Source organism: Haliotis rufescens, unplaced genomic scaffold, assembly GCF_023055435.1.
Source record: "Haliotis rufescens isolate VD_foot unplaced genomic scaffold, xgHalRufe1.0.p SCAF_6, whole genome shotgun sequence".
NCBI classification, from domain to species: domain Eukaryota; kingdom Metazoa; phylum Mollusca; class Gastropoda; order Lepetellida; family Haliotidae; genus Haliotis; species Haliotis rufescens.
This window is the reverse complement of record NW_025964334.1, coordinates 34779363-34800470: the sequence shown is the minus strand read 5'-3', so window position 1 is coordinate 34800470 and position 21108 is coordinate 34779363. Positions and strand designations below refer to the sequence as shown.

At 44.0% G+C, this 21108-nt stretch overlaps 1 protein-coding gene across 13 annotated transcripts in view; it reads left to right on the top strand.

Annotated features, from left to right (window-relative positions):
• LOC124117566 (transcription factor ETV6-like) overlaps positions 1-21108 on the top strand; it is a 91947-nt gene extending 70839 nt beyond the window's left edge. For 11 of the 13 annotated variants that reach the window (XM_046479514.2, XM_046479517.2, XM_046479513.2 and 8 more), the window contains exons 5-10: positions 8624-8731; positions 9513-9716; positions 11391-11465; positions 12981-13103; positions 15750-15993; positions 16717-21108. In XM_046479514.2, coding sequence (XP_046335470.1) covers positions 8624-8731; positions 9513-9716; positions 11391-11465; positions 12981-13103; positions 15750-15993; positions 16717-17185 — 1223 coding nt within the window. In that variant the 3' untranslated portion in view covers positions 17186-21108. The remainder of the gene's footprint in view (positions 1-8623; positions 8732-9512; positions 9717-11390; positions 11466-12980; positions 13104-15749; positions 15994-16716) is intronic. The other 2 variants (XM_046479511.2, XM_046479510.2) reach the window with 2 other exon arrangements.

Sequence of the window (21108 nt, the reverse complement as noted above, 5' to 3'; positions counted from 1 at the left end):
ATCAAGAATGATACCCTAACCACGTGCATGGAGGAATTACATGGTCCACATGCCATGTTCGGATGTCTCGGGGCGTTAGGTATTGGTTCCGACCCGTGAAGATCCCGCGTAGAATAGGTCTTCAGCAACCAATGTTTGCCATAAAAGGTGACTGTGCTTGTCGTAAGAGACGACTAACGGGATCGGGTGGTCTGACTTGGTTGATGCATGTCATCGTATCTCGATTGCGTGGATCGATGCTCATGATGTCAATCACTGGATTGTCTGATCCAGACTCGATTAGGGGGCACGGGTGGCCCAGTCGTCTAAAGCGCCGCAATTCGCCGTGCAGAGTTGCGTCCCTTTGGCACGCCAGAAACCTAATGGGTTTGTTCGAATCCCGATTCGCCCCGATTATGTTTCTAGGTTTGTCAGCTCCATACCCGTGCTCGTGGGTTTCGCCGAAGTGGTAAACGTCTGAGACCAGCATCACTTCGTGCGTTCCTCCCACATTAAGCTGACACGCCGCGACATTGCTGGAATACTGTTAAAAGCGGCGTTAAACCCAACTCACTCACTCACTCAGACTCGATTATTTACAGATCGCGTCATATAGCTGGAATATTGCTGAGTGCGGCGTTAAAAACAAACAAAGGTACTGGTTCCGAAATCTCTGGCAGTCATTTTTTCAAAGCTGATCTTTAAAAAAAAAATTCATTCAGCCCCATATACACTGGTGGTATTAAGAAAGTTCCTATCGACCAGGAAGCATATTTACAGTGACATAGAAGTGCACAAGCAGTTTGCCGTGATGACATCGCGTGAAGATTAGAATATGTAACCAATCAGGAAGTGTACCAGAATACATTAAGTTCAGTCCACTTACGAAAAAAAACAAGATTGTGTCTGTCCCCATCATCCCTCAGCCATCAAGCCAAATCAATATTTCAATCTATGAATTATTTAAGGAAATCATAAGGATGCCTCGAGCATTACATGAAGGAAATTCATGACACGTATCATTATGTCAGTTCCTGCAATAGAGTCGACGTTGCTTCCTTCGTGTGAATATGTGACAGGTCACAGATAGGGAAACGATGGGTTAATAGCTGGCATTCGTCAATTTGAGTGGCACATTTGAACCAATCAGCATCGCTTCCTTATCGCTAGTTCCGGCGAAACGAGAAGGATGATTAAATTGGGCGTCCGTGCAATCGTACTTCAATCACCGCAGCAACGTGCATTGTTTATCGGTATGTAAGAGGTATAGGAAATATATATGGTTTTGTTTGAACAATGAAGTAGCTTCCTCGAAACAAGACAGATCATTCCTTCCTCTATCGGTTTTTTATCACTCAGTTATTTCCCTCCGCCTAGAACTTTAAAGAATCTTTCCCGGTTCCGATTTTAGTTCCCCAGGAAGAAAAGTTCAAGGGGTTATGGTGTTGACGTTCCGTCAATCTGTCTGTTAACTTTGTGATTTGCGAAGGATAATCCCGGCTATTGTTACCCGTGATGATCCGGGTGGAATAGTTCTTCAGCAACCCATGCTTGTCCTAAGAAGCGACTAACGGGATCGGGTGATCAGGCTCGGTGATTTGGTTATTGCACGTCATCGGATCCCAATTGCGTAGATCGTCATGATGGTCATGATGTCAATCACTGGATCGTCTGGTCCAGACTCGATTATTTACGGACCGCCGTTAAACAACAAACTACCAGTGTCTCTAAAACAGTTCATAGAATTCTGATCCGATTTTAAACATGGCCGCCATTGAAAAAAAATGTTTGTTACTGAAAAACGTCATGTTTAATTCAGGGGTTAAAGCTCCCAAAATAAAATATCATTCACAGAAAACAACTCAAGTTTCGCTTGCACCGGTGGCCAAATAAGGTCTATGTATATTATGTAGATTTGTAACCGACTAAAGAAATATAATAATATAACACAATTGTTCACCCCTATCCATTCGGGTTTGAGAAATAAGAGTATTTTCTGACTGGCCTAGATACCATGTTTTGTCTCACCCTGACCTGATACAAACATCCAGTTCCAAACCGAATATTCGCGTGCGTGCGTGCGCGCGCTAGCCCACTGACATACCATGCCGCAGTTTAATATGAATACCCCACTCAGACACAGTGTACTGACTGAGCCTACCAGTCCTTGTTTTAGCCCCTTAAGGCCGAGTGCCAGGCAGCGTAACAAGAAGTACAAATCGTTTATCGTCTTTTGTTATGAAGCAGCCGGAGATCGCACCCCCGATCTTCCGCCCTCCGGGCAGACGCTCTACCCAAAAATAACGGAGGCAGTTAATGCCGAACGACCAAATGTTGAACGTCTTAATGTCATAATTTAGACATACTGTATATACTGTGAAAAAAAATACGCCATTGTGTTCTTATGGTAAAGTTGAAAATTTGTATCGTTCTATAGTGTTGAAGCTGTGTATAGCTGGTATAGTGTTGAAGCTGTGTATATCTGGAATAGTGTTAAAGCTGTGTATAGCTGGTATAGTGTTGAAGGTGTGTATATCTGGAATAGTGTTGAAGCTGTGTAAAGCAGGTGTAGTGTTGAAGCTGTGTATAGCTGGTGTAGTGTTGAAGCAGTGTCTATCTGGAATAGTGTTGAAGCTGTGTATAGCCGGTGTAGTGTTGAAGCTGTGTATAGCTGGTTTAAGTTGAAGCTGTGTATAGCTGGTATAGTGTTGAAGCTGTGTACAGCTGGTGTAGTGTTGAAGCTGTGTAAAGATGGTGTAGTGTTGAAGCTGTGTACAGCTGGTGTAGTGTTTAAGCTGTGTATAGATGGTAAGTGTTGAAGCTGTGTCTAGCTGGTATAGTGTTGAAGCTGTGTATAGCTGGTATAGTGTTGAAGCTGTGTATAGCTGGTGTAGTGTTGATGCTGTGTATAGCTGGTATAGTGTTGAAGCTGTGTATAGCCGGTGTAGTGTTGAAGATGTGTATAGCTGGTGTAATGTTGAAGCTGTGTATAGCTGGTATAGTGTTGAAGCCGTGTATAGCTGGCGTAGTGTTGAAGCTGTGTATAGCTGGTATAGTGTTGAAGCTGTGTATAGCTGGTGTAATGTTGAAGCTGTGTATAGCTGGTGTAATGTTGAAGCTGTGTATAGCTTGTATAGTGTTAAAGCTGTGTATAGCTGGTGCAGTGTTGAAGCTGTGCATAGCTGGTGTAATTTTGAAGCTGTTTATAGCTGGTATAGTGTTGAAGCTGTGTATAGCTTGTATAGTGTTGAAGCTGTGTATAGCTGGTGTAGTGTTGATGCTGTTTATAGCTTGTATAGTGATGAAGCTGTGCATCGCTGGTATAGTGTTGAAGCTGCGTATAGCTGGTATAGTGTTGAAGCTGTGTATAACTGGTGTAGTGTTGAAGCTGTGTATAGCTTGTATAGTGATGAAGCTGTGTATAGCTGGTATAGTGTTGAATCTGTGTATAGCTTGTATAGTGTTGAAGCTGTGTTTAGCTGGTGTAGTGTTGAAGCTGTTTATAGCTGGTGTAGTGTTGAAAATGTGTATAGCTAGTGTAGTGTTGAAGCTGTTTATAGCTGGTGTAGTGTTGAAGCTGTGTATCGGTGGTATAGTGTTGAAGCTGTGTATAGCTGGTGTAGTGTTGAAGCTGTGTATAACTGGTGTAGTGTTGAAGCTGTGTTTAGCTTGTATAGTGATGAAGCTGTGTATAGCTGGTATAGTGTTGAAGCTGTGTTTAGCTGGTATAGTGTTGAAGCTGTGTATAGCTGGTGTAGTGTTGAAGCTGTGTATAGCTGGTGTAGTGTTTAAGCTGTGTACAGCTGGTGTAGTGTTGAAGCTGTTTATAGCTTGTATAGTGATGAAGCTGTGTATAGCTGGTATAGTGTTGAAGCTGTGTATAGCTGGTGTAGTGTTGAAGCTGTGTACAGCTTGTGTAATGTTGAAGCTGTGTATAACTGGTACAGTGTTGAAGCTGTGTATCGCTGCTATATTGTTGAAGCTGTGTATCGTTGGTATAGTGTTGAAAATGTGTATAGCTAGTGTAGTGTTGGAGCTGTATATAGCTGGTATTATGTTGAGGGCTTAAGGCTTTGGGTTTTTTTCACCTCTTTAAATAAGAAATACACTGTAGATAGGACTCCTTTTTCTAAATACGTTGGTTACAAAGTGTGAAGCCCATTTCTGGTTTATTAACTGTATATCGTATAACCAATCATATATGCCTGGTATATAATAAAACATGCAGATGCAGTTTGATATATTTCTTGATATATAACTAAAACACGGATTATGTATAATATGCGGATGCATATTTGGTGCGCCTCGAGCGCCCGTGGGTGTTGTGGCGCGCCCCCTGCCGTTTATTCTCAGTACTTGGTTCAGTCATACTGGGAACTACCAGTTGCAACACAGGTTGGCGGAAATACAACCACATATATCCTGTGAATTTTATGACCGTTTTCCTTATGATCAGGTCCGTGTTGCAATTTTATTTTATTTTTGTTGTTTCCTTAAGATGTCACAGACAGTGACGACAATTACCGATCGTCGCACGGCTCCACGTACCGTCCACGTATTTACGCAGCGTGTTTAGAAAACAAGGCTCTAATTTCTATGCAGCTTTGCCTCCTCGTGACAGCTTTGTCCACCGATGTTTTATGCCGCATTAACAAGTGCACGGCATTCGAGTTGGATGCCCTTCTTTTGAAAGAAGTATTGATGTTATAGGCATTTTAGAAAGTCTTCACATACGCCCCCACGCCTGATGTTTGCAATAAGTCTTTTGGGCTTTGGGGTTGTTGGTGGTCGTGTTGGTGCAGCGGTTATTTGCGGTTGTGTCGGTGCGGCGGTTATTAGGGCTGTGTTAGTGCAGCGGTTATTGGCGGTTGTGTCGGTGCGGCGGTTATTGGCAGTTATGTCGGTGCAGTGGGTATTAGGGCTGTGTTGGTGCAGCTGTTATCAAGGGCTGTGTTGGTACAGCGGTTGTTGTTGTGTTGGTGCAGCGGTTATTAGCGGTTGTGTCGGTGCCGCGGTTATTGGAGGTTGTGTTGATGCGGCGGTTATTGGTGGTTGTGTTGGTACAGCGGTTGTTGTTGTGTTGGTGCAGCGGTTATTAGCGGTTGTGTTGGTGCCGCGGTTATTGGAGGTTGTGTTGATGCGGCGGTTATTGGTGGTTGTGTTGGTACAGCGGTTATTGGAGGTTGTGTTGGTACAGCGGTTGTGGTGGTGCAGCGGTTATTGGAGGTTGTGTTGGTGCAGCTGTTGTTGGTGGTTGTGTTGGTACAGCGGTTGTGGTGGTGCAGCGGTTATTGGAGGTTGTGTTGGTGCAGCTGTTGTTGGTGGTTGTGTAGGTACAGCGGTTGTTGTTGTGTTGGTGCAGCGGTTATTAGCGGTTGTGTTGGTGCAGCTGTTGTTGGTGGTTGTGTAGGTACAGCGGTTGTTGTTGTGTTGGTGCAGCGGTTATTAGCGGTTGTGTTGGTGCTGCGGTTATTGGAGGTTGTGTTGATGCGGCGGTTGTTGGAGGTTGTGTTGGTACAGCGGTTGTTGTTGTGTTGGTGCAGCGGTTATTAGCGGTTGTGTTGGTGCTGCGGTTATTGGAGGTTGTGTTGATGCGGCGGTTGTTGGTGGTTGTGTTGGTACAGCGGTTGTGATGGTGCAGCGGTTATTGGAGGTTGTGTTGGTGCAGCTGTTGTTGGTGGTTGTGTTGGTACAGCGGTTGTGGTGGTGCAGCGGTTATTGGAGGTTGTGTTGGTGCAGCTGTTGTTGGTGGTTGTGTTGGTACAGCGGTTGTGTTGATGCAGCGGTTATTGGAGGTTGTGTTGGTAAAGCGGTTGTTGTTGTGTTGGTGCAGCGGTTATTAAGGGTTGTGTTAGTGGAGCAAATGTCCTGACCACTCGGGTCGCCCTTTAGATCGTCCTGGTCGAGTACAGAGTATACGTATAAGTGTGTTGGATCAATCTTGCTCGGACTGCCCATTTCCAGTGACTAGGTACAAAGGATAACTGCAGGGACACAGGGGTAGTTACGACTTTGTTTTATGGGAACGAATGTAGATTAACCCAATAAGGGGACAGCTGTCAACACACACTAGCTTCCTGGTACAGCAGCTAACTTTCCCTTCCCATTCCACACAGCAGCTGTATGATGTAAATGCGCATTAAGTTCAGATTACCGTAGTTCCTTTAATAGTCTCACCGCCGTCATATAGCTGGAATATTGCTGAGTGTGGCGTTAAACAACAAATAACAACTATAATAGTCGCCGGGTCTCCGTTATAACGACGGGTCAAAATCAAATTGGAGGCGTATTCAATACTGGCTGGTCTCTAGTTGACGCCGGGTTTACAATAAAAACCACTCGAAAGACGTGTGGTCTCCGACCCTTGACCATCCTGGTGGAGAGGTCTTCAGCAACCCATGCTTGTCGTAAAGGCGACTACGCTTGTCGTAAGAGGCGACTAACGGGATCGAGTGGTCAGGCTCGCTGACTTGGTTGATGCATGTCATCGTATTCCAATTGCGTAGATCGATGCTCATGATATCAATCACTGGATTGTCTGGTCCAGACTCGAATATTGCTGAGTGCGGCGTTAAACAACAAACAAACAAACAGTCGGGCCTCCAATAGACTGCACATCAAGTTCAGAATACCCTATTTCCTTTAAGAAAGGCCTGATCTCCGATAAACGACGGGACAAAACTAAATTGGGAGAATAGCGGTTGCTCTCTAATCGACTTGTCGTGTTTGCAATATTATAATGTCCGAAAATACACACACCGGGGTAACTTGACGTGACGCTGCTGCTGACAATTTCATATTGACATTGTAAAGTCATTGTGCATGTCAGTAGAAACAGAACACCGGAATACCTTCTTTATTTTTTCGAGATGAGGAAGTCGCTCAGAAAAAATAAAATAATATCATTTGACGCTTTCAAAGTCAACATCAATGACACGCGAAGTGTATGGGTTTCAACTTCTGTAATCTTAGTACACAATGACTGAAATCCATATAACTTTGTCTGTGAAGTAACAAGTTCTAAATGCCTACCAAAGACACCAAAATTCATTATTTGAGTGAGTGAATGAGAGAGTGGGTTGGGTTTAACACTGCTTTGATCGGTATATTCGATAATACGTACAGGTAAACAAATACGTATATTATACGTATATTATACGTACATAAATACACGCATGTGTTTACGCATTTGTTACATTAGTTTTTTGCCTGTACCAAAAACCGGAAGTTATTTCTTTCAACACATTCTCGGACAGTTGAGGGGGGCTAGTTGTTTAATACCCTGTGCAAAGTTGCGTCCCTTGGGAACGCCAGAGACGCCATGATCGTGGGATCGAATCCCGGTTCGCCCCGATTTTATTTCTAGATTTGTCAGTAGCTTAACCGTGGTAAGTGGTAAACGACATGGACCTGCATCACTTCGGGTTTTCCTCCAATACCAAGCTGACACGCCGTGATATAACTGGAATACTGTTCAAAGCGGCGTTAAACCTAAAATACTCACTCGCTCTGCCAGATGAGGGAGATTGCGTGTTGGGTTGAATAATATCCCAGTTACATCCCGGCGTGACGGAGGATGCGAGAGGAGAGCCGGAAGTTACTTTTTACCAGTGTTGTGAACAAGCACACGTGTTGTGCTGACAAACCAACTATATTCTAGACGGGGCGGTGGGGTACTCTAGTTGTTAAAACGTTCGCTTGTCACGCCAAAGACCCGGGTTCGATTCCCCACATGGGTATAATGTGTGAAGCCCATTTCTGGTGTCTCCCACCGCGATATTGCTTGAATATTGCTAAAAGCGGCGTAAAACCATACTCACTCACTTACTAAGCGAAGCTGGGGTTCGAATTCACTACCAAGATTCGAATGCAACATTGGGAGTTTTTTGCGGGACAAAGGAATACAAAGGGGTTGAATTGTGAAAAAAAGATTAAGTCAATAAAAAGTGGACGAGTTGCGCTCCTTAATGGGATAGTTTCGGCGTTGGAGCACGGCGACATATTTTTATATATTACCCGAACATAACAAGGTGTTTTACAACATTGGAGATATCAACATGACATGACCTACTTTGGAATGTCACCGTGACATTTTGTACTGGCTCTGAGTATATCTATGCATTTATTCATAAATCATAAGTAGCCAGTATGAGGAAAGACTGCAGGTGTGAGAGATTTGTGTTTTGTAGGGGGGAGGGACAGTATTGGGGACGGGGGTGTTACACTAACAGTTACATTTTTTTGGTGCCAACTATGAACACAGAACAATAAATTACGTTTGTAACAAACACGCTTACAACGAACCTCCGGAAAACGAACTATTTTTTGGCCCCGTCCATTTGTTGTATATTTGTTTTACATATGCTTATAACGAACTACGGTTAAAACGAATTAAAATTAGTGGTTTCCTTGAGTTCGTTATAGCCGTAGTTTACTTACTCTCATGTGGTGTTGAACTACGCTGCAGCATCTACTATTCAACACTCTCAATTGGAAGGTTGTGTGTTGCCATGGAGATTAATAACATTGCAGAGAGTCCATGCTCCCAGGTTCCTGTCACCCGGTGATAATAGAATGGAGATATAATACCCTGGTTAATAGAAGATGTTAGCTACCATTCATGACGTTAACCATTTACTTACAGTACCACCACCCTGCTCTTACTCACCCTTTCCTACAATCCCGCCGCCAGATGCCGCTTCGGGCTTCGGTCGCCATATCACGTGTCCACAGCTGAAACAACCTCCGCCAGGTAGAGCTGCTTTTCTTTTTGGTTTTCAATCTGATAACGGAGCAGCGGGGTAGCCTAGTGGTTAACGCGTTCGATCGTCACGCCAAAGTCCCGGTTCAATTCCCACATGGTTACACCTATAGGGGGCACGGGTGGCCCAGTCGTCTAAGGCGCCGCGATTCGCTGTGCAGAGTTGCGTCCCTTGGGCACGCCAGAAACCTATGCTTGTGGGTTCAAATCCCGGTTGGCCCCGATTATGTTTCTAGGTTTGTCAGCACCATACCCATGCTCGTGGGTTTCACCGAAGTGGTAAACGTCTGAGACCTGCATCACTTCGGACACGCCATGATATGACTGGAATACTGTTAAAAGCGGTGTGAAACCCAACTCACACACTCACTCACTGGTTACACCTATGTGTTAAGTCGATTTTTGGTGTCCTTCGTCGCAGTATAGCTGGAATATTGCTAAAGCGACTCAGTGGCTTATTCTGATAACGTGGGATTTATCAGGGTTATTTCACAAAATTTTCACAAGCACATCCAATGTTGAATCTATGTTCAGAGTTGCGTCCCTTTGTCTTGCCAGGATGTGCTGATCGTGGGTTCAAATGCCAGATTCGATCTGATAATGATGGTTTGTCAGCAGTATAGCCATGCTGGAAGATTTTGTGACAGATGAAAAAGCCACCCACCTGCGTCAGTTCAGGCTTGCCTCCATATTAAGCTCACATGCCGTCACAGAACTGAGATACTTTTCAAAGCAAAGTTAACCAAACTCACTCACTTCTTTGTCGTTTCAGCAGCCCTGGTACACAACCAGGAACACCGAACAAATGGCATCCTCCTTCTGACAGACAGCCCTGCAAACTGCAGCATGCAACCAACATTCAGCACGGACAAGCCGCACAAGTCCTACATCCCCATCCTACCTGGGCCTGTGACGTCATATCCGTCCCCGTTGCCACCACATAAAGATCTCAGCCCTAAAGTCCACATTCCAGGTAGTCGTAGAGGATGGTTTCTGTTGTGCATCCTCACGCCCAGCACTGCTCCTTGCAACAAGCTCCCGTTGAAGGTCAAATACATTGGGGATGTAGGGGTTTATGGGTTAGGGTACGTCGAGCAGATCTCTTAATGTATTTCATTAGTGGTTGGTATGGTACAGAAAATACAGAATAGGGCTCAGGGACATTATTGAAGCTGTTGAAGTATGTTTCGAGTTGTCCGCCTTTACGTGTCTGACACTAGATTTCACAAGTCTCCTGACCTTCGCGGCAGTTCATCCAAGTCAGGACCTTGGTGTCGGGACCTCCGCGCCTGGGTCTTCACATCAGGAACTTCACATCCACACCTCACGTCTTGTGCCAACGCGTCAGGACCTTCACATCAGTAAATCCGCGTCAGGACCCCGCGTTAGTGCCTCCGCGTCCAGACCTACACATCAGGATCTCCGCGTCAGGACCTTCACATCCAGTACCTCCGCGTCTGGACCTTCACCTTAGTACCACCGCGTCGGGACCTTCACATCCAGTACCACCGCGTCAGGACCTTCACATCAGTACCTCCGCGTCAGGACCTTCACATCAGTACCTCCGCGTCAGGACCTTCACATCAGTACCTCCGCGTCAGGACCTCTGCATGAACAAAAATAGCTTTTAGCTTGGAAACAACTGCAACCTGTGCAAGGATGCAAGTTAATCAAAGAAAGCCATATTACGTTCTTGATCGATCTATTCAAACACTGTTATTTTACTTACCGGGGGCGGTAGGGTAGCCTAGTGGTAAAAGCGTTCGCTCGTCACGCCGAAGACCCGTGTTCGAGTCCCGATATGGGTACAATGTGTGATGCCCATTTTCTGGTGTCCCTCGCCGTGATATTGCTTGAATATTGCTAAAAGCGGCGTAAAACCATACTCACTCACTCACTCACTCACTAATTACCCGGGAGGCCTAGCACATCTTTATGCTTTGAGTCCACAGCACACTTCGGTCAGGGCCCCGTCCCTGAAGCGATAGTAGCGAAATTTCCACACTCTAACCCAGACTTACGGTGACCCAAAGGTCGTTTTTTGGGCCCCGGCCCAATGTTATTACCGTATTCGACCTAATAAACGCCCAGGGCGCTCTCAAAATTAGAAATAGGGGGCTCTTATTAGAATAAAGTTTTAGTGAAAAAAAAACAGAGTTGAAATATCGTAAATTCCGTGGTTGATGCTGACAGCCTGAATGATACAAGAGAATTATACACGACAGATATATTTTCCGGAATTGAATTGCCCATAATTAAGGGTGCATATAACACACGAGTGCGTATTATACACGAATAAATAAATCTTGTGTACATTAATCAATCGGAAGGGTGCTAATTGGGATTGTTCACTAGCCATGCAAGATATTAGCAAATATCGCCGTGGGCGCTTATTACGTCGAATACGGTATTATTAAAATTGGTTTCTAAGGTCTGTTCGAACAACCAGGAACAACGCTTTAAAGCCTAGACACTTTCATAATTGAATCTGTTAACATTTCAAATGGCAAAAAAGTGCAGCTATCCATGCTGACATAGAGCACACGGTCAATGGAATATACAGAATAATCCATGAATAGGATATACATAGGCTCGACATGTTAATAACAGTAGACTTCCTGGTTTGTTAAAGAGGCTTGTTCTGTTACAGAGAGCGTGTTGAGTCCTGCCTTAACCAACACGGACACAGACAGTGCCTTGTCAGACACAGAGTCGCCCCCTGAAGGTAGGATTAAAGGGGTACTTCGAGGTGGTTTCTTAGGGACTTTTGTAGTCAGCTATATCAATGGTACCACGGTGTAGATCTACATTCAGCTCCCATGCGAGCTTCATATATTGTCAAAAGACTGTTCTAAAAGATAGTTTAGCTTGAAAAGATGTTTCCCCGAGTACTGAGATAGGTTGGTTGGATGGTTTGTTGTTTAACGCCGCACTCAGCAATATTCCAGCTGTATGACGGCGGTCTGTAAATAGTCAAGTCTGGACCAGACAACCCAGTGATTAATATCATGAGCATCGATCCACGCAATTTGGATCAACCAAGTCAGCGAGCCTGACCACCCAATCCCGTTAGTCGTCTCTTACGACATACATAGTCACCTTTTACGGCAAGCATGGGTTGCTGAAGACCTATTCTACCCCGGAATCTTCACGGGTCTACTGAGATAATTCCTAATGCCACAAGACGTTTCGGTTCTATCTGTGACGACACGCAACACTCGAGTCGAGTACTGTATATATCGCTGCTTGCGCAAATGATGAAGGAGTGTCATTTGATTTGACACTTATTTTTAGTGTCGTGTCATTCGCACCACACTCAACTCGAAGCGAATGGGTACTAGAAATTTATCATGATAGTGAGTGAGTATTGTTTTACGCCGCTTTAGCAATATTCCAGCAATATCACGGCGGGGGACACCAGAAAATGGTTATCATGATAGAATAGAAACATTTGGACAGTCGATGATGGCTGTGGATAGATATGGTTGAAAGCAGGGGTATCATTATGTAGTGAACGCCAATACCGAGCCCCGTGAAATCATTGTCCGGATTAACAATTGTCCGGATTAACGCATCACTGCTACGTAATGGGACCCTTTAATTAGTTACACATGGTCAACACTTATTGTCCGGATTACGGAATGTCTGTACAAACGGGGTCCGGATTCACGAAGTTTCACTGTATACACTATAAAGTACCTATAGGCCGCGTGTTGGTCCTTAGTCCCTATGTACTGTAAAAACTCCGTGAAGATCCGGGTTAGAATTTGTCTTCAGCAACCGTGTTCGTCGTAAGAGGCGACTCACGGGATCGGGTGGTCCAGTCCAGTAATATCACGACGTGTCAGCTTTATGTGGGAGGAAAGCCCGAAGTGATGCAGGTCTTAGACGTTTACCACTTCGGTGAAACCCACGAGCACCGGTATGGTGCTGACAAACATAGAAACATGATCGGGGCGAACCGGGATTCGAACCCACAATCATAGGTTTCTGGCGTGTCCAAGGAACGCAACTCTGCACAGTTGTGACAGAGAAAACCGACATTGCGACAGTCAGACCGACCTTTATGACAGCGAGACCGACACGTGCGAAGGTGAGATCGACAGCTCTGACAATGAGATCGACATGTGCGACAATGCGGTCGCATTTTCATTAGTTGTTGCAAAGTCATTTGATACCGTGTGTTTTTGTTTTATTAATGACTGATTTTGTCTTTATCAGACATTTTGTTGCATTACAGGCGATGAGGAAATGGAATACCGAGAGGAACTTGAGAATCATATACACCAATCATCAGAGGGCTCCATATCACGTGACGTGTCAGCTGATCTCAACATGCCCCACCTTAAGAAAGGCGAAGGAGGTAAGATGAGAGTACCAATGTCCTCTTCTGTCCTCAGACTGCAGGTTGTTATGAAGTACCAATGTCCTCTTCTGTCCTCAGACTGCAGGTTGTTATGGGAGTACCAATGTCCTCTTCTGTCCTCAGACTACAGGTTGTTATGGGAGTACCAATGTCCTCTTCTGTCCTCAGACTGCAGGTTACTACTAGAGTAACAATATCCTCTTCTGTCCTCAGACTGCAGGTTACTATGGGAGTAACAATGTCCTCTTCTGTCCTCAGACTGCAGGTTGTTATGGGAGTCACAGTGTCCTCTTCTGTCCTCAGGCTGCAGGTTACTATGGGAGTCACAATGTCTTCTTCTGTCCTCAGACTGCAGGTTACTACGGGAGTCACAATGTCCTCTTCTGTCCTCAGACTGCAGGTTACTATGGGAGTAACCATATCCTCTTCTGTCCTCAGACTGCATGTTGTTATGAAGTACCAATGTCCCCTTCTGTCCTCAGACTGCAGGTTGTTATGGGAGTAACAATGTCCTCTTCTGTCCTCAGACTGCGGGTTACTATGGGAGTAACAATGTCCTCTTCTGTCCTCAGACTGCAGGTTACAACGGGAGTAACCATGTCCTCTTCTGTCCTCAGACAGCAGGTTACTATGGGAGTACCAATGTCCCCTTCTGTCCTCAGACTACAGGTTGTTATGGAGTACCAATGTCCTCTTCTGTCCTCAGACTTCAGGTTGTTATGGAGTACCAATGTCCTCTTCTGTCCTCAGACTGCAGGTTACTATGGGAGTAACAATGTCCTCTTCTGTCCTCAGACTGCAGGTTACTATGGGAGTAACAATGTCCTCTTCTGTCCTCAGACTGCAGGTTGTAATGGGAGTACCAATGTCCTCTTCTGTCTTAGACGACAGGTTGTTATGGAGTACCAATGTCCTCTTCTGTCCTCAGACTGCAGGTTGTTATGGGAGTACCAATGTCCTCTTCTGTCCTCAGACTGCAGGTTGTTATCGAGTACCAATGTCCTCTTCTGTCCTCAGACTGCGGGTTACTATGGGAGTAACAATGTCCTCTTCTGTCCTCAGACTGCAGGTTGTTATGGGAGTAACAATGTCCTTTTCTGTCCTCAGACTGCAGGTTACAACGGGAGTAACCATGTCCTCTTCTGTCCTCAGACAGCAGGTTACAATGCGAGTAACCATGTCCTCTTCTGTCCTCAGACTGTGGGTTACTATGGGAGTAACCATGTCCCCTTCTGTCCTCAGACTGCAGGTTACTATGGGAGTAACAATGTCCTCTTCTGTCCTCAGACTGCAGGTTACTATGGGAGTAACAATGTCCTCTTCTGTCCTCAGACTGCAGGTTACTATGGGAGTCACAATGTCCTCTTCTGTCCTCAGACTGCTGGTTACTATGGGAGAAACAATGTCCTCTTCTGTCCTCAGACTGCAGGTTGTTATGGGAGTAACAATGTTCTCTTCTGTCCTCAGACTGCAGGTTACTATGGGAGTAACAATGTCTTCTGTCCTCAGACTGCAGGTTACTATGGGAGTAACAATGTTCTCTTCTGTCCTCAGACTGCAGGTTACTTTGGGAGTAACAATGTTCTCTTCTGTCCTCAGACTGCAGGTTACTTTGGGAGTAACCATGTCCTCTTCTGTCCTCAGACTGCAGGTTACTATGGGAGTTACAATGTTCTCTTCTGTCCTCAGACTGCAGGTTACTATGGGAGTAACAATGTTCTCTTCTGTCCTCAGACTGCAGGTTACTATGGGAGTAACAATGTCTTCTGTCCTCAGACTGCAGGTTACTATGGGAGTAACAATGTTCTCTTCTGTCCTCAGACTGCAGGTTACTATGGGAGTAACAATGTCTTCTGTCCTCAGACTGCAGGTTACTACGGGAGTCACAATGTCCTCTTCTGTCCTCAGACTGCAGGTTACTATGGGAGTAACAATGTCTTCTGTCCTCAGACTGCGGGTTACTATGGGAGTAACAATGTTCTCTTCTGTCCTCAGACTGCAGGTTACTATGGGAGTTACAATGTCTTCTGTCCTCAGACTGCAGGTTACTATGGGAGTTACAATGTCTTCTGTCCTCAGACTGCGGGTTACTATGGGAGTTACAATGTCTTCTGTCCTCAGACTGCAGGTTACTATGGGAGTAACAATGTCTTCTGTCCTCAGACTGCAGGTTACTATGGGAGTAACAATGTCTTCTGTCCTCAGACTGCGGGTTACTATGGGAGTTACAATGTCTTCTGTCCTCAGACTGCAGGTTACTATGGGAGTAACAATGTCTTCTGTCCTCAGACTGCAGGTTACTATGGGAGTAACAATGTCTTCTGTCCTCAGACTGCGGGTTACTATGGGAGTAACAATGTTCTCTTCTGTCCTCAGACTGCAGGTTACTATGGGAGTAACAATGTTCTCTTCTGTCCTCAGACTGCAGGTTACTATGGGAGTAACAATGTTCTCTTCTGTCCTCAGACTGCAGGTTACTTTGGGAGTAACAATGTTCTCTTCTGTCCTCAGACTGCAGGTTACTTTGGGAGTAACAATGTCTTCTGTCCTCAGACTGCAGGTTGTTATGGGAGTCACAATGTCCTCTTCTGTCCTCAGACTGCAGGTTGTTTTGGGAGTCACAATGTCCTCTTCTGTCCTCAGACTGCAGGTTGTTATGGGAGTTCATCCACCAGCTGCTGCTGGACCCCAAGTACCGGGACTACGTGAGCTGGGAGAAGCAGGAGGAGCTGATATTCCGCATCATCAACCCGACCGGCCTGGCCGAGCTGTGGGGGTACCAGAAGAACAGGACCAACATGACGTACGAGAAGCTATCCCGTGCCCTGCGCTACTACTACAAGATGAACATCATCAAGAAGGTGCAAGGGAAACGACTCACATACCAGTATGTATTAGTCTATTTTGCTCTGAATGACAGTACACTGCTTATATGTGGGTGGGTAGGGGTAGCCTAGCAGTTGAAGAGTTTGCTTGTCAAAGCAAAGGCCTGGGTAATATTCCCAACATGAGCACAATGTGTGAAGACCATTTCTGGAGCTCCCCTCCCCTCCCCTGATGTTACTGGAATATTGCAAAGGCTGTCGAAAAACACATTTATAACACTTTAACCACCATGCTACTCCAACGACAGAAATTGTATGCCACAAAAATTACATGTGGCAACGTGCTTTCTATGAAACAATATTCAGGGCCATAGTTTTAATTTTGAAAAGATGTGGTTTTGCAGCTGTAACTGAAAAAAATCTTACCTCCCGACAAAATCCCAAACCACCCCCCCCACCACCCCCCACCCCGCATCCCTCACTCCACCCCATCCAGAACAGAAAATGTTTGTCCCTAACCTCCCAATACTGCTGTTCCTCTTGGAGAAAATGTTTTTATTGTAAGAACTAACATCCTTGTTTTAAGAGATAATATTTTTATGAGATAACCATTTTCTAACAGTGCCTTTACTTGGGATTGAGCTTTCTTGATTAATGTTTTTAGATTTTTTTCTTTGGAAAAGGCTGCGTACAAAGCCTCTCGGTTTTTTTTGGTCAAAAATTGAAGGGACATTAGAGGTGTACATCTATTTGATTCTACCACATCTTACTTCCATTCATTCCAGATTTCTTCAGCATCCTCGGAATATCAAGAAAGGTCAGAGAGGAGCTAGGCCCCATTCTGCCAGAGTTACCCAACAGGAGCCCAATAACCCCACACCTCAACCAATCAAACACGAGCCTCACAACGAGGCTGTGACTCCGGCAAGCAATGACATTCATTCTGTGGACCAGCCTCCAATCAGAAGTCCAGTAATCGAAGCCTATGACAATTACGACAGCCAGTGTGATTTACAACTAATTGACGGTCGTTTGAGACCAACCATCGACGATGACGAGGACGGGGACAGATTTGAAGGACTCGACGACCACACGGTCCCATATGTCAAACAGGAAGGTATGAGTGCGCCGGTGCAAGACGAACCGGAAGACTTGTCAATGAAAACGCTCTTTAGCAAAAGAGGGCCAGATTCAGCAGATTACGTAAATGATGAGCACTTTGAGACGCACATAAAACTGGAAGTGGCAAGCTGACACGGGTGTTGAACTGGGTATTTTTTCCCTACGAACGTGTTGAAAAGGAAAGAACAATTTGGCAGTATAAATTACGAATGAGCTGAAGACATGGAAATGGATTCACCAACGTAGACCTCTTCACCAATAAGGACGAACATGAGACTCAGGTTTCAGACTGACAATTGGTGTATTTAAGAAATTGTCAAGCTATTCACATGCGCTTGGTGAATGCCTATGATTCCTGACAATAAGTTTATTTCAACCAGTGACATGATCGAAAATGTTGTTGTTATTGTTGTCGTTGTCATAAACATAATTTAGATTGTTTTTATCTGGATGTGATAGTTGGGGTATGTTTTCTAAACTGGGTCCGAGTCGATGAATGGGTTCGTGTTTGTGATATAAGAGAAATGGCTTCTTCATTACGAAGACTGAATATACCAGTATGCAGATAATGTATCCAGGTGTGGCTTAACCGTTGCACGTATGTTATGGAAACTTATTGGCACGATTCATGCAACCTTTAGCCATTTGTAAATACCAAAGGTAGCTATTAAAAGTGTACTTAAGAACCATCCACACATGTTCATAGTCTTCAGGTACAAATACAGTGTATTATATACACTGTCGGACTTCTAGTGATCTCGGCATTAGCTATTACACAGATGAGGGAGGGGCATGGAATCCAAGTCGTCTGAGGCGCCAAATGTTCGATGTGCACAGCTACGTTCCTTAATTTGGGGTATAAGAATCCCATAATCGAGGGTTCGACTCCTATAGTTACACTGATTTGTCAGGACCACACCTCTCTCTCTCTCTCTCTCTCTCTCTCTCTCTCTCTCTCTCTCTCTCTCTCTCTCTTTGTGTATCTTGAAGTAATGGCAGTATAACCTATATTTCCGTACTAAGAACTCTCTCTCTCTCTCTCTCTCTCTCTCTCTCTCTCTCTCTCTCTCTCTCTCTCTCTCTCTCCGACCATGGCTATGCAAGACATATGATAATAACACTGGACGACAAAATAAAAAACCATCGGGGTTTAATGAATTAATAAATACATTTGTTGCAATTAGGCGAACGAAACGCCCGTCCCCCACAGAAGAAACATATCTTTGTGAAACAGTATGAATACTTTTAACGTCAGGATTATTCACCATGACGTAACAATATTCAAAGGGAGAAGACTTCCCTTCAGTTAAATTAGATGTAGGTGAGTAGTATTTGTTTGTCTGTTTGTTGTTTAACGCCGCACTCAGCAATATTCCAGCTAATATGACGGCGGTCTGTAAATAATCGAGTCTGGCCCAGACAATCCAGTGATTGACATCATGAGCATCCATCGACGCAATTGGGATACGGTGACATGCACCAACCTAGTCAGCGAGCCTGACCACCCGATCCCGTTAGTCGCCTCTTTCGACAAGAATAGTCACCTTTTACGGCAAGCATGGGTAGAAGTACAGCAGTTTGTTACAGGCAGCAGGTGAAATCGGCCTTTATCCGGCGCCACCTACACCGGTTATATCATAGACATGTGCCTTCGATGGAATGAGCTAAACTGCTATTTTTGGTATATATACTGAACAAAACAAATTAGGGAACATGAAATATGTTTATTTGAGAAATATGAAATTGTGTTTTTTGTCTTCACCACAAAATATGTCCCCCAAAATATTCATGTTCCCTAACTTTTTTGTTCAGTATAATTCACACTGCATCGTACCAATTCTGTACCTGATATCTTTGAAACATTCCGACTGCGGATCATAAAAGTGACAGTAAACGATGCTTTGATTGGTCGGATGAAAGGTCGTTCTGACGTGACCTGTAATGGGATGACCTCAGATCTTTGTTTAGCGATATCGAGAACTAAGATCGTATTTTAATGAGATTGGAGTGATCAGTATATAATGTTAGGATACCTTAAATATGATAAGTGTGACATTCATATTGATTGAACAATACGTATTTTACCGTAGCGCTTCCTGGTTATAAATGTCGATCCGAGTGCTTTCATTCAGCTCTACATTCCGGTAGGACCGAATTCGGTGCCGAAATCGTGACCGGCCTTAACCCGGATGTCGCTCTAAGTTCGTATTATCCGAAGTCTGGGTGTAGTGAAATAGATTAAATAGTTCAACATTTCGACTTAGACGAAGTGTTTTAGGTTGACACTGACGTATACTTTGCAGGCAGGAACCGCTCAAATGGCATGTAATCTACTCCAGTGGTATGGAACTGTGTGATACATGATTATTTCTTCCATGACACTGGCTGTGTTTCAAAGCATTTAGGGAAACCACTCGTAGCAAAAAGTAGTTCTGATACGATGAAGGCATGCTGTCTTTATTATCATCGCGATCACGTCAGTCAGGATCCTCGTGAATCCCGTGTATTATATTTCCGCCATTGAATCGTTTCCAAATTGACGTCACCTCCCATCCACCATATCACGAACGTATCACAGAGTTCTTCTCGCTCATCATTTTTAATTTGATTGGACGGCTTTTTATAACGCCGTGGCCTTCAAAACGAGATGTAATACACTGGACAATCGAGGATGGCCAATCAAGTGTTATTTATTTTTTTATTTATTTTTTTATTATTATTTTTTTCTATGAACTCTATTACTTTAAGATTTGTGTCATCGTTGTCTTAAAGCGCATCTGGGCTAATATTGTATGGTACATTCCAGCAAGTGTATTATTCTGTATTATTGCAGGTGGATACAAGTCCTGTTTTTAGATCTAAAATCAGGATAATGTTCGGATAGATGGTGATATTTTGATTTTTTAACCATACAGTTGTCCAAACATCTTGTGTGCCGAAGAATGTGTGTTCTATCAGTTAAGGCAAGATTTGTTTTTATCTTCGTTTACGAACATTTTTGTGAAAATTACTGATCGTAGGGGGGAAAATGTAATAAAAATGTCATGTCAGATGGATTTTATTCAAAACGTTATCTGAATATGTAGACGGATGCGCAGTGTTTGTCTTATTATTGCCTTTAACAATATATGCATAAAACTATGCATGTTATTTTATGTCAGAAAAAAGCAGCGCTTGATTCGTTTTCTATTTTTCAACCTAGGAGGGTAGGCGGGCCCGTAAATCATTATCTTATCTTAAAAGATATCTCGACTTACATTGTGGGTCTTTAGCAATAGATTTAAGCATGGTGACTATTTAGAATAAGGTCGCAGGGGAATTTTTTTTAAAAAGACTAAAATTAGATGTCATGTTCTAATTTGCATTTATATGTGAACTTAGTTCAACTTAATGAAATCCTAAACAAACGGCATAATTCTACATGTAGAGTCACGTGACTGCAACAACACAAGAGTATTTAGGCTGTATTCAGGTGGCACCGTGACGTCACGGGTAATGTCACGTGATCGGTATCAGCGTGTATGCTTGTGGGGCCACAGGAAACTTGTTATTTGTTAGTCGGATTCGCCGCCATGTATTTTTCGAGACAAACAAAACATGTTTGGTGATATTATGAACAAAAAAACACACATTAAGCTACAAGATTACCTCTAATCTTGCACGAAATACTCCAAACATTAAACGTCATGAATAGTGCGTTGTTCTTTCGACTTGAGTAACAGACGCACATAGCACTGACGACTTTCTCGACCGACCATATTAGGAGGTCTGGTATTTCGTTTTCAATTTGTTCAAGAAAATACTCGAAAATCATTTTGCCTCAGGTTTGATGCACAGGGGTGCCCTCCCTCTTCAAAATCGTTGATCTGCCTCTGACACCACCTCCGACAAACAAGTAATCACTATGCACTGCCAATTTGGCGAAATTGAATCGTGTTAGATATATAATGTACAGTTGTAGATGTTGATGTTATTACCGCTATACAATGGAGCTTGTTAAATATGTATTTTCGAAATGTTACCTATTACCTAAAGAATAAAGATGATTTATCATA